This window comes from Lotus japonicus, chromosome 3 (genome assembly GCF_012489685.1).
Source record: "Lotus japonicus ecotype B-129 chromosome 3, LjGifu_v1.2".
Taxonomy (NCBI): domain Eukaryota; kingdom Viridiplantae; phylum Streptophyta; class Magnoliopsida; order Fabales; family Fabaceae; genus Lotus; species Lotus japonicus.
Genome location: NC_080043.1, coordinates 19,734,578 through 19,753,311, shown reverse-complemented (window position 1 = coordinate 19,753,311; position 18,734 = coordinate 19,734,578). Strand labels below are relative to the sequence as shown.

General features: G+C 40.2%; 1 protein-coding gene and 1 pseudogene across 1 annotated transcript; both read left to right on the top strand.

Annotated features, from left to right (window-relative positions):
• Window positions 1–526: 526 nt before the first annotated feature.
• Window positions 527–1,444, top strand: LOC130748089 (uncharacterized). The gene has a single exon (XM_057601188.1). The coding sequence runs from the start codon at window positions 652–654 to the stop codon at window positions 1,087–1,089; it is 438 nt and encodes a 145-aa protein (XP_057457171.1). The 5' UTR covers window positions 527–651; the 3' UTR covers window positions 1,090–1,444.
• Window positions 1,445–11,634: 10,190 nt separating this feature from the next.
• On the top strand, window positions 11,635–12,279 carry LOC130749843 (uncharacterized; annotated as a pseudogene).
• Window positions 12,280–18,734: the final 6,455 nt, after the last annotated feature.

The window sequence follows — 18,734 nt, the reverse complement described above, 5'->3', positions numbered from 1 at the left end:
TAGGGTCGGGGTCTTGTACACCCCTAATATGTATCATCTTCATGAATTGACCTCGTTCTAGTGCTATAAATAAAGGTGGTTGCATCAAGCAGCCACACCTGATTCCACAGAATAACTTGTCTCACACTTGCTCCTTTCTTCCCCTCTCTCCCTTTTACTAATTTCTAAACAAAAACTAAATTAACTCAATTTGTTACTTAATTATTGGCCTTCAGGTGGGCATATTGTCTGGCTTGTGATGTAATGCCCCACTGTTATCACCATTAGTGAGTGCATTATAGCAAGTTAGTTTAATAATACCATATTTTGCTCACCTGGAACCATGGCTTCTGTAGCTCGACAAATAGACATCAATGGGTCAAAGAATCAATAATTTTTTCCAGCACATATATATGAATCTTGGCACAATCACATGAACCATATCTTCATTAAAATGATTAATTAACTATCAATCATACCACAGTATTGCAATAATGAATAGCAACCCCTCCTTGTAGTCGTGTACCATTTAATTGCCTATATAAACGTCCATTTACCCTTCGAAGCCAACCTGTGTCTTCCACTGCTTTGATTACTAGCTTCTTGTTCTCTCACTTTAGCATTAATACGAGTAAACAAAGAGAAAAGGCTCATTAGTTTTTCTTCATTAGAATGTCATCCTCAGTGCAAGAGAGTGTCTTTGAATTAGAACCAGAGTTCTTGGAGGCCAACAATATGGTTCTCATGTCCTTGATGGAAGAAACACAGGAAGATGAGTACTATGTCGATGATAGACTCGTAAGCATGATCCAGTCACTGGAGGCAGAGATCTCTGGCCCTGTGTTGGGTCAAATGTACAACATGGGACACGTGGATGATCAAGATTTCTCCAGATCATTCAGTGGCTCTGATGACATGGAATTGATCTCTTCTTCACCGTTTTGTGAGATGAATGCGTGGATCCCCTTTGGAGATGAGATGGAGCATGAAGCAATGGGATATAAAGCTGGAAATGACATCAATGATTTTGAAATGTCTTATGGAGTTTTCTGGGAGCAACAGCATAGAGAGGTTTTTTTCTCTCAAGGACCAAATGATGCAGTATTCTGAAATTAATTAATAGCAATATTATGATCAAGAGAGAACAGAAGCAATCTCTAAATAAGGATTGATCGTGAAGAGTCTCTAAGTACTTAGTTTTCCTTTCAACATGTAATTATCTAGTTGAAAAGTGGGGTTTTCTTTCCTTTCCCACATATAATTATCCAGTTAAAATTTAAAATGCATTTTTCTCATTTAATAAACATGCTGATATACTCGCCCCTCTAGTAACTTAATCAGCTAAAGCAACCTATGTTTGATGTACTTAGGCTTAGGGTTTGGGGAGCTCCCAACTATATAATGAGGGCTTCCAATGATCAATGTACACTCACTTTTCCATTCAATACGATTAAAAAGTTATCCAGTCTTTCATTTTATTATTTCAATAATGTTACTTACACATTTCTTTTTGAGGTGTTATGAGGAGAGATATAGGAAGAAAATAAAAAGTAAAAGAGAGAAAGTATGAGATGCGATAGATGATAAAAGGAGAGCAATGAAAACAAAAATAGGTAGAAATTAAGTGTTTAAAAAATGAGGTGTGTATATATCATTGTTGTTATTATTTAGCTCTAGCTAGATTTCCATTCATGAACATTGGTACACACCTAGGGGCTAGGTAAAACTTTTCATAGTCCCACAAGGAGCTTTTTCAATGGTGAACCTAAAGTCTGGAAGCAACGGGGGTGATCCGATCCTCCGTCACTGACCGACGACGACATTAGGGCCATGATGGCTCATGATGCAGCAACAAAACCAAACTATGCATGCGTTTATAGAAAGCCGACATAGAGGACTTAGGTCCCTTGACATTTGATCCTCTTTTTAGTTCTTTGTTCGATCAAGATTTTTAACCAAGCCTCTCTTTTAATCGTCTATCTTCGAAGCCTTTGTTGAAGCTTGAACTCCTGCTATAGACGGTGAGCACCATGACGTATCTTGTCCTTATTGAATTAAAAAAAATTGTCAAGGACTGAAAGTCATAAAAAAATTGTATCGGAACCTATTTCGATTTAACTCGATGTATCAGGGATCTTAAACATATTTCACTACAACATGTTTTACTTATGATAACACTAGTTTAAGCAGCACGCAAAAAGTGTTGTCAAGAAATGCATCATGATTAATTCGTGATTGTCACTGTTCCGGGTAAGAACATTGAGAAAGGGTGTAATCCCTAGAGAGAGAAGTGATTGCACTTAAGAGAGAGATCTAGAGAGAGAATAACTGAATTTCATGTGTGTATTCATAAAATGAGCAAAAGTCCTTTACAATTGGTATCTGCTACCTATTTATAGAGGTAGTGTTGGGCCCCCATATGCTAGGGTCCTTAATGGGCCGTGCGGGCCTGGCTGAACGGGGCCCAACCCTACTGGCTTGGGGCGCCACCGGGCGGTGTGAACCCTGGGCGTTGCCCCTCTAGGGGCTCGCCCAGTCCACAAGTCCACAAGACACCGAGCTCGAAGCATGAGAGCTAAGTGTGTCTTTAAGAAAACTATAACATAACTGCCTAATGCTTATCCATCGTGTATGCAAAAATCCAAGTCGCCAACATGGCGTGAAAAGATGAAGGGCGAGCGCCCTTGGTCCGCAAGTCCACAAGCTCGAAGCAGGAGAGCGAAGTGTGTCTCCAAAATGTGACCGTCAATCTCTGTCCCCTTGTGATCCCCCTAGCAGGTCGCCCGTTGCCACTTTCCACTTGGTACGGCGTTCCTCGGCTGGCGGTTTCGACCAACGCGCAGGAACTATTCCCAAGCTTCTAGTTGCAATAGCTTCCCCGCCTAGAAGATCACCTAGCCACGCTACTTGGCGGGATCAACAAAGAATGTATAAAGCGTGTAGGTCGCCGACATGGCGCAAATGAAACACAAACCGCCAATAGCGCAAGGAAATACGCAAATACATGAATCTCCGATTGACGCGGGACCTAGAAAGATGGTGTACAAACGCCTACAAGATTAAGGAGTCGTGGTGGCCCGCCTCATATGACGTGACTCGCTGAATAGAAGCTGGCTCGCCTGGTGACATGGTCTCCCGCCAATCTCCCCCGCATCCGCCCCTCGTAGCATCTTCATGGATCAAGTTGCTTCCTGGGCGAGTCCCCTAATATGGTGAAGGGACTCAACCAGTCCACAAGACACCGAGCTCGAAGCATGAGAGCACAATGTGTCTTCAAGCCGAAGTCGCCGCCGCATCGTCCTTAGGAGAAGATCCGCCCAACACGCATGCTCCTTCTCTCGCCAGAGTCCACAAGTCACCAGACTCCGTCCAAGTCATGAGGAGTAGGAGTGTCCTCACTCGCCGCATCGCCATCACCATCTTGCTTTAGCCTGTTTCCTAATCATCAAAGAAAAATCAACCACCAAAGATGTGCTCTTATAAATCTAAGTTAAAACCAATTTTGTCAAAGAATTTTGTGCCTTATAAGAAATTAGTTTGACTTGCTCGCCACTCTCAGCGTAAGGCCGCCACCATTTTGCGGTAGGTCGCTACCCTCATTTTTGGCGGTAGGTCGCGACCCTCTTGCGGTAGGTCGCGACCCTCTTGCGGTAGGTCGCCACCATTTTGCGGTAGGTCGCTACCCTCATTTTTGGCGGTAGGTCGCGACCCTTTAGCGGTAGGTCGCCATCCTCTTGCGGTAGGTCGCGACCCTCTTGCGGTAGGTCGCCACCCTTAGCGTGAGGTCGCCACCCTTTTGGCGACTTTTGTGTGTCTAAAAACTGAGTCTTACAGGTCGCCACCCATAGCGTTTGGTCGCCACCCTTTGGCATGAGGTCACCACCCTAGCGGTAGGTCGCCACCCTTGGTGTGATCGTCCCATTTCGGGACTCAAAGTGCTTTGGGTTCCAATGGCCAGTTGGATTACCAAAGCGGTGCTCAGTAGAATGGGCAATTTGTACCCCACACATCGCCAATGAATCAGGTTGTTACGTGGGCTTTTCCGGGGCTAATTTAGTTCATCGTGAAACTTGTTTCACTTTGTAACTAAATCGCGCCATCAGGAGCTTGTCCCACCCAATAACAAACCGCTTATGGAAGAGTCTTCCAAGTTTCACAAAACTTTAATGGTGTGCCTCAATTCACCCACTCCTTCTCTTTGATCCGATTTGCTCCTCTCTGTCTGAATCAAAACCAGTGAAGACAATATAACTTCTAATATCAACTTCAAAATAAGAAAATTAGGAAATACAACAACTGAGAAGGGAATCAAATGAAAGATGGAGGAAAAGTTTGAAGGAATTGGAAAATTTGTTGGCCAGCGATCTTAACCATAGCAACGCTTTACTCGCCAAACTTCCATGGCCAAAACAAAACGTGCCCACCAGAATTCCGCCGCCGGAGTAAAACGTGCTTGCCAGATTCCAACGCCAACGACATTCTCTCGCCGCCGAACTCCATCGCCAACAACACTAGCTCGTCGCCTACCTTCAAAACGTGCTCGCCAAAGCCAACACGTGCTCGCCAAAGCAAACGTGCTCGCCAAAGCAAACGTGCTCGCCAGAATTTGCTCACCGCCTAACTTCAACGCCGCCGACACTTGCTCGCCGAACTTCAACCGCCAAAGCAAAAGCGTGCCCGCCAGAATTCCAACGTCTCGGGATTGGCTCTACTCCTCATGTATTGTGCTCTGGACAGATTCCTCGCCTTTGTTCTTTTCTTCGTCATTACCGATCTGCTCTCCCTTGCCTACATGCTTCCTCGATCTGAAGCTTCACCTCTGTTGACGTTCTTCATTGTCGGTCTGAACCGTGTTGCTCTGATCTGCCATCGCTGGATGCGCCTTGAAGAACTAACACACTTCTACACGCTGAATCTCGATCTGTCATTCTCTCGTGAACGCACCTTGTTCTTTCCCCTCCGCATTGCCACCGATCTACTCCTCATCAGTCTCTTTGTTGTTCTCGATCTGAAACTTCTCCTTTTATCGCTGTTTTTTTTTTCTCCCTTTTCGAAACCTGATCAGCTTTCTTGATCCGTCATTCTCCCGTCCACTATAGCCACTGAGTTTCATCGATTCCTTTCTTAGTCTCGAATTCGCTCCCACTCCGTCGATTGACAACAGCGATCAAGCTTCCACCACGCTCCGCCTGTGATGCCACAATAATCAACAGATCCGTCCACTCTAAATCGCGAATCCCCTCCTCCCAGTAGCACAGGCGGTTCCGCCTCAGAATGCGTGGCTTGTCTTCGATGCTTCTATTTCCGAACTTCCGCCGCCATTGTTGGCGAACCTTGTGGAAGAAGATGCTGCCGAGAGAACTGTAGTGACATGGATTTTTGAAGGTCAAGGTGCATTGTATTCCTTTTCCAATCCAGAGCCCAAAAAGATCATCCAAGATCCATTTCCGTAATCAAAATCCGTCCTGTAACATCCTGATTTGACGACTGGCCTCACGGTAACAACAGAGTCTTTTCAGTGCGCTTTGTTCTCACTCGCGCACTTCCCGGGAAAACTTCCCAGGAGGTCACCCATCACGATATTGCTCCAAGGCAAGCACACTTAACCATGGAGTTCTTATCAGTTGGGCTCCCGAAAAGAAGTTGCAACTTGTTGTTATGGGTAGTACAATCAAATCATATATGCCTTCCTCAACTGTATAGTCCATCCCTACACAGTCTCGGAATACCTCTTGTTCGGGTGTGGTGCGTCCCTCCACATAGAAGGCGATCAATCCTCGCCCTTCTCAGCTCAGGGCGTCACAGGCCCACCAACTTCCGCTTGGTTCGTCCTCGAACCACACCGTACTGGGAGAGGTCGGCTCTGATACCATTTGTAACATCCTGATTTGACGACTGGCCTCACGGTAACAACACGAGTCTTTTCAGTGCGCTTTGTCCTCACTCGCGCACTTCCCGGGAAAACTTCCCAGGAGGTCACCCATCACGATATTGCTCCAAGGCAAGCACACTTAACCATGGAGTTCTTATCAGTTGGGCTCCCGAAAAGAAGTTGCAACTTGTTGTTATGGGTAGTACAATCAAATCATATATGCCTTCCTCAACTGTATAGTCCATCCCTACACAGTCTCGGAATACCTCTTGTTCGGGTGTGGTGCGTCCCTCCACATAGAAGGCGATCAATCCTCGCCCTTCTCAGCTCAGGGCGTCACACGTCCCGCGAAATCCACGAAAATCAACGAAAATCTCAAGCAAAATCAGTTGTGCAATCAATCCACGTGATCCGGGAATCAAAAGTTTATCGATCCCCACAGACGGCGCCAAATGTTCCGGGTAAGAACATTGAGAAAGGGTGTAATCCCTAGAGAGAGAAGTGATTGCACTTAAGAGAGAGATCTAGAGAGAGAATAACTGAATTTCATGTGTGTATTCATAAAATGAGCAAAAGTCCTTTACAATTGGTATCTGCTACCTATTTATAGAGGTAGTGTTGGGCCCCCATATGCTAGGGTCCTTAATGGGCCGTGCGGGCCTGGCTGAACGAGGCCCAACCCTACTGGCTTGGGGCGCCACCGGGCGGTGTGAACCCTGGGCGTTGCCCCTCTAGGGGCTCGCCCAGTCCAGTCACCATAGAGGACTCATTTTAGGCAACATGTTGTTTTAAACAGTAAATAAGTGTCTTTATTTATAATAATAGGGAACAATTATTACGTGATAATTATTGTTTTTTCCACACAAAAGGTTAAATTTTTCTCACAATGTTACTATAGAATATGAGAAACTGTTACCAAAAGGAATAGGTAATGCCAGAACATGTAACTATCAAAAATTGTTTTGTAAAATTTAGAATTTCTTTTATATACCTATCGCTACACTTTTAAACTTTTGTGAAAAGTAAAAAATTATTGTAGTGTGCAACTCTAATATAATTTTTCAAGCATTACCATGTTATTTGTTTCCTATTCAGGAACCATATTTATACTTTATAGCCGAAATCATGTATAATTGATCAATTTCCCAACTTTGATGTTTAACTGTACACTCTACAAATACCTTGTATTGCTATGGACTTATGTTAGGCCATTATTTTAGTTGCATAGTTCGGCTAGAGCACTTCATACGTCAATACAGAGCATCTATCCCTGCATCAACAGACTAATGAGCAAGGAGTGGCATAATTATAGGTGCATATCCAACACCATGTTTCTTGTTAAAATACTTTTCACTAATATATATTCTAGTGCATGCAGAGTCATAAAGTAATGGTAGGAAATACACTGTCTTCGAACATGGGAGTTCAAAGATTTAAGTAGGATAAAATATGTAGTATATCTCCCCGATGATGTCATTTTGTCAAAAGGGTGTTGAGTTGGCCAATATAGATGCATCACATGGCAGACGATGGTTCATTCACCATCCATTATTTTAAAGTGATATTTGAGGCATCTAATTTAAATCTTAATTAAACCCCACAAAATGCATAATAGTGGCAACATGTGCATCCGAATGTGAGTTGGGTGGTCACAACTCATAAACATGGGTATCAAGGTATTGGTAGTTTAATTGGGTCCACTTGCTTTATCTACATAACCATTCTTTGGAGGAATATATTTTCAATACTCCATAAACAATTGCAAAAGAGGCCAATATCTTAGAGAGCCCCACAATCAAGATTTTCAGTACCTTACAATTTCAAAAATAAGATGATGGGGATTATTCCACCCGCTTTCTAAAAGATTTGATAATATCAATCCAAGTGGCACCATTTTTTATAGTGGAAGAAATTTTGTATTGTCTTCCTTTTTATTGAATTACTAAAAGATTTGAAATATTAAGGACATGTTTGAATCTTTACGGTCTCCAATTCCTATATATAATTAGTCATTTTTATTACCTAATTCTCTTTAATTACCTTTATTTAATTTCATGTGAATTTCTCTTTTCAAGTTAATATTTCAAAATTTAACTATCTTTTCCATATTAAATACTATATGAGGGTAAATTTAGAAAAAAATAATTAATGCGTTTTAAATATTAGAAATTAAAGTGGCCTATATTTATGAACAAAAGTTTTTTAAAAATAACTTTATAGTAAAAAACAGAGGGAATAACTTTTTAGGAGAGTGATATATTTTGTTCTCTTTTATTCCATTTTTTCATGGAACGAAAGTATCTTGTTTTAAAAGTCGACTAATGTCATGTTTGGTTTCAGTTTGAAGCTTCCTTTATGCATTCAATTTACAAGTTTTATTTTTTAAGTGGTTTTTTCTGTTTACACATATACTCCTAACAAATTACAAATCAGTCATTAATTTATCGATATTCCCTGCTTTATTATGCATGTTGACGTTTCAGTCACTGAAAGCATTGTCTTTTCATGTTTCCTTGTCCTCCCCTCATCAGTTGATGTTTTGGGTCAGAGTCTATGAATTCCACAAGATCTTGCTTAATTCAAGGCTCAAGCTAGTGCACACGAATAGTCTGGGCCTATTTTTTTATTTCAACTTCAATTATTGTTGTATTCCCAGTCATGAGGAGAGAAAGAAAGAAGTTCCATAGAGAAAAAGATGTGAAAAAGAAAGTTTTTTTTAAGGCAAGCTTAAAAATGCTAGTTGTGTTTTAAACAGCAGTAATGCCCCCCTAAAGTGACCAATAGTAAGATGCTAGGATGTCATGTCATCTGTTTACCAGTCAATTTTATATTCTAAATTTAGATCCCTAAACTTCTTAAGTTTTGCATTTTATCCCCAATTATTTATATATTGTAGTTATTTTGGAAATTAAAAAATTACATGTTTAGTGACCTGGTAAAAAAAATAAAAATAGAAACAAAATGCCCTTTTTCATTCTATCTCCTCTTTCAACCTCTCCCCTCTCCTTCCTCTGACTACCTCTCCCTTGTCCCATCAGTAGCTCACCAGCAACCCACCGGCGAAGAGGACACCACCGGAGATCTGGGTTTTTGCAAACTTAAGAGAGGGAATGGAAAGGGACCGAGCAGATCAACACTCAAAATCCAAAGGCGTTGATGTTGACCTGATTTAGGTCAGATCTGAATCTGAATCTGGTGGTGTTGTTGTTGGTCTCAGCGAGAGGAGGCTTGATCTTCGCCTGTAGATGCACCATGGAAGCTCGCGATGGAGAAGCGTTGGTGGTTCGGCGACAATGTTCGCAGCAAGGCAGGGAGGTGGTTCGACGCGGTGGAGAAGCTCAAGTTCTACGGTGGCTATGGGGTCAGCGCGACGCGGTGCTCCGGCATGGTGGTTTGATCTGGCTCGCCAGTGCTTCCAACCACGTCCCTTGTGGGTTCACGATCCGCTTCGGCAGTGGAGTTTTAATTCAGGTTCAGAGAAGGCTCGATGTTGGTGGTTGAGTGAGAAGGAGGAGAAGACGCGGTCAAGAGGAAGGAGAAGAAGTTTGATGAGTTATCCAAGTTCGTTCTCCTTTTGATTTAGAGGGTGGTTGTTTCGTTCAGGCCGCTCACACAGAGTAGGAAGATGAAGAGCACGACGACACGGCAACGACGCACAACACGACAGAGAAGAAGATGAACAGTACGGTGGAGGAGAGGAGGAAGGAAGTTAATATATTTTCCCCAAATCAACTTGAAATGTTTAAAGTTACTGTCAATAGGTTGAAATCAATTTAAAAACCAGATAAATATTTTTGAAACAATACTGTATTTTTATCATTTTGTAAAATTTATAATATAAATAGTTGGAGTACCAATTTAAGAATTTTATAAATTAAAATGACATGGAATAAATCTCCACTTGGCAGCATTTATTGGATATAAAAGAAACAACATTATAACCCTCTCTCACCATCCATCATGTAAAAGTTTGCATTTTTTTAATTATATGATAGTGATAGCAAAGAGAAATAAAGAGGTAAAAAAATTTCATTTCGTTCGGTTGAATAAAAAGTGAAAAAAAATAAGATTAATTTACGTAAAATGACATGTTTAAAGACATATCATAAAAATTTAAGAGATGAGGTTTTTCCAAGGGATAGATATCTAGAGTGTGAAATTTGCAAGAATGAACATTTGTGAGTAACTCATATATGGGTAGTATTTAATAAACAATCTAGAATAGACTTCAATATCATTTTAAAATTTGGGCGGTCTAAGTCCACCTCAAAATCTAGATTAGAGGTGAAGATTATCTTCTCATATATAAGAGTTATCTCCGCTCATAGCATATCTCTAGTTGTCGTCCACAATTTCAATTTCACTCATTTTCTCTTATTATATCATTATTTTTTTCATATCAATCTTATCTATCTATATCTCTTGTTGAGATGTGAGTGGAATGTGTGAATAAATTATTGTCCATTATACTCGCCCGTTCAGAAAGATTGTTATTTAGCATATCTTCAAATTTTTCAAATGCTTATTATTTTATAAAATAAGACATATTTGTCTGATTTTTTCCATCTTTTTCCTCATTTAATAAGTTTTGTCTCACTTATTACATTTCATATTAACCGATCACAACTCTTCTCTATCAACTAAATTCTTCTTTATCTAAGATAGAATTTAATAATTGCACATTGTACTAGTAAAACTAAATAATGGTATTTTAGTAATAATGTGTTATCAATAATTGTCATCTTACTTTTATGTTATAACCTTAAATAATAATCTTTATAAAATATAGTAACATGATTAATTCATATGCACAATGATTAAATGTGAGTTTATGAAATTTTAGATTTGATTCTTAGGAACTAGAACCACATCTCTCTGAATAATTTTCCTTTCACCATGCCATAATATATTAATATATATATTCATTACGGTGAAAATTAAACATGACTAATCCGCACTATAAAAATTTGTGTACTAATTTTTTTTTCAGACACTAGAAAGGAAAAGAAAGGAGAAAATTAGTAAATATGATATGTACTGAGATAAAAAAAAAAGATTGTCTAAATGACACATGAGAAAATTTGATCTCATCGTTTAATTACATTGAAGATAAATGAGTTAAAATTTCTATATTTTATTTTTAATTTATTTATAAAAAAAATTATTGGTCATTGAAATAACCCAAAAAAAATGTATGTACATGAATGCGGTATACACGAATCAGGACTTAATCAATATAATACTTATTTGGTAAATTCTGTGGTACCCTCAATTTTTTTGCGTATGGTACCCCATTAAGTAATTATATAGATTATGATCATGTTATTTAAGGTAAATACTATTTTTTTAGATTTTACTTTAGTTGTCAATTAACTTTATCTCATGAAATTCATTTTTTGATGAAAAATGTACGAGTGGTGGAAACGAATGATGGTGATGGCGATGCGCGTAAAATGACCATAGTTGATGGATGCACAAAGCTCAAAAAACACAACTTTCAAATCTTACGTCCCTAGGAATGGAATGCTTGCATTACTATGATAGAACACAATCAAAATTTAAACCGGTACATGAGTCTTTATTGTTGAACCGACTCGTTTTGAGTACCACACCTTAGTCTGGCTTAAGGTACCACAGGAAGTACAAGTTATTTTGCGTGCACATTGCGCACATGAATGCCTGGGTCATGATAAATGCAATGTCCCCTTCTAGTGATGACATGGCACCTTAATTAGGTGCCTATATAACACCCAACTAGCTAGTAGAACCAATGCATCAAAGCTTGTTTTCTTGTAGTCTTTGAATCATTCCCATTTTCTCCCCCTCGATCTTCTGCAAAGACATCACAAACCAATTTGTACCAAAATGGCTTCTCATCAAGTGTGTGAAACTTTGGCTTTCATCAACGATGATGATGGTGTCAAAGGGATGGAAATCAACGGTGCTCTTCTCATGTCATTGATGGAAGTCACCTAGCGATGAGAGAAATGATGAACGGTTAGATAGCTTGATGAAATCTTTTGAGGCTGAAATAAGTGGAAGCAAGATGATGGGAGGCCATGATTCAAGTGGATCAAAATTGATGAGCCATGATGAAGATGGTGAATCATCATGCAACACAAGCTATGTAGAGGGACAAGATTCCTAGGCTTCAATATCATCAAGTGATGAATATGGAGTGGAATGGGTAGATATGGATCTGATCCCATCATCCCCATTTAATGATGGGGGCTGGTACACTGACCCTTGTGGACATGAATATGATGGGTTTGAGATGGCAGAACAAGGATACAATTCCTTATGGGAAGACAATTATGAGCTGTGCGGTTGATGTGATCACTTGCTAATTATTGCTTATGTACATGTTTTTGTTAAAGTATACCACCAAAGTAAAGTGGTATATTATAAATCTAGCACTTATAAATGAATTCCTTTTTTTTTCTTTAAAATGAAGAGAAAATACTTATAAATAACATCAATTTAATTCATTCTCCAACTAAATTTGATAAATGATTCATGGCTTAAATACTCTGGAGGTCCCTGAAATTGTATGGAGTATGAAAATAAGTCCCTGAATTATTTTTTTTCCGATTTGGAATCCCTAGAATTGTTTTTTTAATCTAAATAAGTCCCTACCCGTATTTCATGCTTACGTGGCTTGATTTTTACACAATCACAGTTTCCACGTGGATTTCTTCTTTTTTTTTAAACCCAACTATTTTCCCTTCATCTTCTTCCTCTGAACCTCATCTTACTTTCAGCTTCTTCTTCAACAATTTTTTTTCTTTCTTCTCCAGCACCTTCTCCCTCAGATCTCTGCACCCCTTCGCCATCTCCACCACCCCTCCGATCGGAAGCAAAACGGCATCGTTTCCCCCCACGATTTCACCCCAAGCAACCTCTTCAGCCTAAGAAAATCCACCAGATCCATAATCACCAGCGCGTTGGGGGGTTTGTGATTCTGGACTTGGGTCGAATTCCATCACCATCATGAACCCCTGGATCGAATCCCTCTGGCTTCCTCTATCTCGATCTCTATGTTGGGGGTTTGTGATTATGGATTTGGGTTTTTAGATTTGGAGTTTTTGGGTTGGGATGATGATGGGGGTTGGGAGAATAAAGAAAAAGAAATGGTGGAGGAGAGTTGGGTGGTTCTGCTACTGGTTTGGTAGACGCCCCTTCGTTGGAGGGTGAGTAGGTTGTGTTAGATCAAGGTTTGATCAGTGGTTGCATCTCTATGTTTTGATGATTACAATTAAGGTTGTGATGATGAACAATTGTGGTACCCTAACGTTTGTCTTTTTAAGTTGTGACAAACAGGTTCTGAATCTGACCCAAGCTTATTCGTTCAGAAGAAGAAGAAGAACCAAGGGTTACTAAAAAGAGAGCTTTAAAGCGTACCATGTTCGTTCAGAACAGTGGCAAACCCTTCAAAAGTTCTGAAGATACAAGTTCTCAAGAGAGTCTAAAGAACCAGAGTCAGAAGTTCTGAAGACCTGATGTTCCAGTGGAACGGTCCAGAAGCAGAAGACTCAAGTTCTGAAGACTGGCAAGAAGTTGGTTCTGAAGACCCAAGCTGATCTAGCTCTGACGATCAGAAGTTCTGAGGAACTTGTTCAGAAGCAGAAGTTGCAAGTTCTGAAGAATCCAAGCTTCAATGTGACGATGATCAGAAGCTTCACCAACGTTCATCTGAAGCTCTTTGATTACAAGTCAACTGATGAAAGGACAGGTCGCTATCACAGTACAACGACGTACAAGTCTCAGTCTGTCCGCCACCTACCTTGTACAGCCTAGCAGTCTGATATTACAGAATTGCCACTCCAACGGATAAAACCCTAGCAACGGTTACATCACAAGTCTTGGAGTATATAAAAGCTGAAGAAAGAAGAAAGAGACTAAGAAACTTTGCTGAAAATATTCAACACATACGAACCATTCTCTTAGCATTATTTCTTCACTGTTCTTAAACTTCTGAGTTTACTATTCGCTTGTTAGAAGCACTTATTGTAAACCCGAAACCTTTTACATCATACTGTAAAGTTCATCAAGAGACCAAGGTTGGTCGGATCTTGAGAGAACTGAATCAAGGCTGATTCAGTATTTAGCTAGTCTTAAGAGGATCGGTAGATCAGCTTCTTAAGAGGATACTAGTGTGAAAATCAGTGTATTGTTAGTCACTTAGCAGGTTGCAAAGTGCAGTTGTAACACTCATTGATTTTAGTGGATTGCCTTCATCAGAAGAAGGAAGAAATCACCTTCACAGGTGGACTGGATTAGCTTGAGCTTTTATCTCAAGTGAACCAGGATAAAATACTTGCGTGCTTTACTTCCCATCATTCAGCACTTAGTTTTTATCTTTGAGTTTTGAAAAAGCTTAAAAGTATACCCGTGTTTCAAAAACTCTATTCAAACCCCCCCCCCCCCCTTTCTAGTGTTTTTCGCACCTTCAATTGGCATCAGAGCTCCGGTTCTGATTTTAACACCTAACAGTGTTCTGTGATCCAGAACCTTGTGTGAAAAACAAAATGTCCCATGCCAATACTTCCGCTGACAACAACAACAACAACAATCAACTCAGAGCACCAATCTTTGATGGTGAAAAGTTTGAGTACTGGAAAGATAGAATAGAATGTTATTTCCTTGGCACTGACCCAGATCTCTGGGATATGGTCATTGAAGGCTATACTGATCCAGTAGATGCTTCAGGAGTGAAGATCCCCCGTTCTGAAATGACTGACGCTCAGAAGAAGCGTTTCAAGGATCATCACAAGGCGAAGTCTATGCTATTCAGCTCAATATCATATATTGAGTATGAGAAGATCTCTGACAAAGAAACTGCTAAATCCATCTTTGACTCCTTGGTCATGACGCATGAAGGAAATGAAGAGGTCAAGGAAACCAAGGCTCTTGCTCTCATACAACAATATGAGCAGTTTAAGATGGAATCTGGTGAAACCATTGAGGAGATGTACTCAAGGTTTCAAACTCTGATTGCTGGAATCAGAGTGCTAAACAAGGGCTACTCTACTGGTGATCATGTCAAAAAGATTATCAGGAGTTTGCCTAAGGAGTGGAGAGCTTTTGTCACTGCCCTGAAACTCTCCAGGAATTTGAACTCGTTAAAGTTAGAAGAGCTCGTGAGTCATCTCAGAAGCCATGAGATTGAACTCAAAGGAGACAAGCCTCAAAAGAAAGACAAGTCTATTGCTCTTAAGTCAAAGTCTGACAAAGCAAAAGCCTATCAGGCAGAAGAGGAAAATTCATCTGAAGAGCTATCAGATGCATCTGATGATGAAGAGCTGTCTCTTTTCACAAAGAGGTTAAGCAAACTCTGGAAGAACAGGCATAGCAAAGGCAAAGGACCAAAGAAAAGTTCAGGAAGATATGAATCTTCATCTGGTCAGAAGAAGTCATCTGGAAAGGAAGTCACTTGCTTCGAGTGCAAGGAATCGGGGCACTACAAGAGTGACTGTCCCAAGCTTAAGAAGGACAAGAGACCAAGAAAAGTCTTCAAGAAGAAAGCTCTCATAACCTTTGATGCAACTGATTCTGATGAAGCTGAGTCAGAAGAAGATGAAGCTGTGGAGGCTCTAATGGCTACCACTAGCAGAGGTGCTGAAGCTTCAGAAGATGATTCAGACTCTGAGAATGATGATGAGGTATTCTCTGACTTTTCACTATCTGAGCTAAGAACTGCTTTATCTGAAATAATGAAGAAACATGATATTCTGCTAAATAAGCATAAAGAGCTTAAAAAGAAATATGCTGTTAAAACCAGTTCTTCAGAAGTTCATGAGAAGTCAGTCTCTGAACTCATGGATGAAAACTATATTCTTGTTAATGACAATGCTGTTCTTCGTGCTAAAAATGATGTGCTAGAAGACCAACTTGCATCATCTGATGTTAAGTATGAGACAAAATATGAGAAAGCGTTTCAAAAGTTCCTTGCAAAGGGCATAGACAGAAGTCTTATGGCTTCAATGATCTATGGCATGAGCAGAAATGGGAACAGTGGCCTTGGCTACTTTCAATCCATGAAAGATGAGTCATCTGAGCCCAAACGCAAACCCTTGCATGAGCGTTTCGTTCCAGCTGGCACTATCATCCCAGAAAAGGTTACACCAAAGGTGGTAAAACCAAAGGGAAAGTTTAAACTTGATATGTCTAGATATTATACTCAAGTTCCTCTGCATTATCCTCCTGTTGCACCCAAAGTTCCAAGAACTTCTGGGAAAACTAACAAGAAAGGACCCAAGATGTGGGTACCTAAAGCAAAAATTATTCCTGTTGCAGACATCTTATGCAGCTCAGTTAAGACACCTGTCATGGTACCTGGACAGTGGATGCTCGTGACACATGACGGGCACAAGGTCTATATTCCAAGAACTGACACCGCTTAAGTCAGGAGGAGATGTTGGCTTTGGAGGAAACCAGAAGGGAAAAATTATTGGAAAAGGTTCCATAGGAGATGGAAAAACTCCGGTTATCAATGATGTACTTCTGGTGGAAGGATTACTTCACAACTTGCTCTCCATAAGCCAAATTGCTGACAAAGGTTACGATGTGATCTTCAATCAAACCGGATGCAAAGCTGTTAGTTAAACAGATGGATCTGTTTATTCTCTGGGAAGAGGAAAAATGATATTTACAAAATCAGATCCTCTGAACTGCTATCTCAGAAGGTCAAGTGTCTAATGTCAGTTAATGATGAGCAATGGATCTGGCACAGACGTCTAGGACATGCAAGTCTCAGGAAAATTTCTCAACTTAGCAAGCTAAATCTCGTCAGAGGATTGCCTCGTCTGAAGTATTCATCAGAGGCTCTATGTGAAGCTTTTAGAAGGGAAAATTCACCAAGAAGCCATTTAAAGCAAAGAATGTGGTATCTACAACAAGACCCCTTGAGCTACTTCACATTGATCTTTTTGGACCAGTGAAGACTGAATCCATTGGAGGAAAGAAGTATGGGTTAGTCATTGTAGATGACTACAGCAGGTGGACATGGGTAAAGTTCCTAAGGCACAAAGATGAAACACACACTGTGTTTACCAACTTCATTACCCTAGTTCAGAAGGAGTTTCAATCTTCTGTGATTACTGTCAGAAGTGACCATGGTGGAGAATTTGAGAACAAAGCTTTTGAAGAATTATTCAACTCCCAAGGAATCTCTCATAACTTCTCCTGTCCTCGTACTCCTCAACAAAATGGAGTTGTTGAAAGAAAGAACAGAACTCTTCAGGAGATGGCTCGCACCATGATGCAAGAATCAAGTATGGCCAAGCACTTCTGGGCAGAAGCAATCAACACTGCATGCTACATCCAGAACAGAATCTCCATTAGACCAATTCTGGAGAAGACTCCCTATGAGCTATGCAAAGGAAGGCAACCTGATATCTCTTACTTCCATCCTTTTGGAAGTTGTTGCTACATGCTTAACACCAAGGAGCAATTGGGTAAATTCGACTCTAAAGCTTTAAAATGTTATTTTCTTGGTTATTCTGAAAGATCTAAATGTTTTAGAATTTATAATATTATTCATCAAACTGTTGAGGAATCTATCCAGATTAGATTTGATGATAAGCTTGGCTCAGAAAAGTCAAAGCTGTTTGAAAGATTTGCAGATTTAAGCATTGATTGTTCAGAAGCAAATCAACCAACGAAAAGCCCAGAGGATGTTGCTCCAGAGGCAGAAGCATCTGAAGATGTTCCAACAACTTCTGATCTACTTCAGAAGAAGAAAAGAATAGTTGCTTCTCATCCAGAAGAACTGATCATTGGCAACAAAGATGCTCCCGTCAGAACCAGGTCTATGCTCAAACCTTCAGAAGAGACTCTTCTAAGTCTGAAGGGATTTGTGTCTCTCATTGAGCCGAAATCAGTTGATGAAGCTCTTGAAGACAAAGGCTGGATTCAAGCAATGCAAGAAGAGCTAGATCAGTTCACCAAGAATGATGTATGGACCTTAATGCCTAAACCCAAATATTTCCATGTCATAGGAACCAAGTGGGTATTCAGAAACAAGCTAAATGAAAAAGGAGAAGTAACAAGAAACAAGGCAAGACTGGTGGCTCAAGGCTACAGTCAACAAGAGGGAATTGATTACACTGAGACCTTTGCTCCTGTAGCAAGGCTTGAAGCTATAAGGCTACTGATTTCCTTCTCAGTAAATCACAACATCATTCTTCATCAGATGGACGTCAAGAGTGCCTTCCTCAATGGCTACATTTCAGAAGAAGTGTATGTCAAGCAACCTCCTGGTTTTGAAGATGACAAACACCCAGAGCACGTCTACAAGCTCAAGAAGTCACTCTATGGATTGAAACAAGCTCCCAGAGCGTGGTACGAAAGGCTCAGCTCCTTTCTTCTACAGAATGAGTTTGTAAGGGGTAAAGGTGACAATACTCTTTTCTGCAGAACCTATAAGAATGACATTCTTATAGTTCAAATTTATGTTGATGATATCATTTTCGGTTCTGCTAATCCCTCCTTGTGCAAGGAATTTTCTAAGTTAATGCAGGCTGAATTTGAAATGAGCATGATGGGAGAGCTTAAATACTTTCTGGGAATTCAAATAGATCAACGACCAGGAGTCACCTATATCCATCAGAAGAAGTACACCCTGGAACTTCTGAAGAAGTTCAACATGAGTAACTGCAACATCTCAAAGACTCCAATGCATCCAACATGCATTCTTGAGAAAGAGGAAGTTACCTCTAAGGTTTGTCAGAAGCTCTATCGTGGAATGATATGCTCTCTTCTTTACTTAACTGCCTCTAGACCTGATATATTGTTTAGTGTGCATCTCTGTGCTAGATTCCAATCAGATCCTAGAGAGACTCACTTAACTGCTGTTAAGAGGATCCTCAAATATCTGAAAGGA

Bases quoted from the DNA above. Each gene is read 5' to 3' on its own strand.
- LOC130748089 (XM_057601188.1), top strand. From the start codon at position 652: ATGTCATCCTCAGTGCAAGAGAGTGTCTTTGAATTAGAACCAGAGTTC.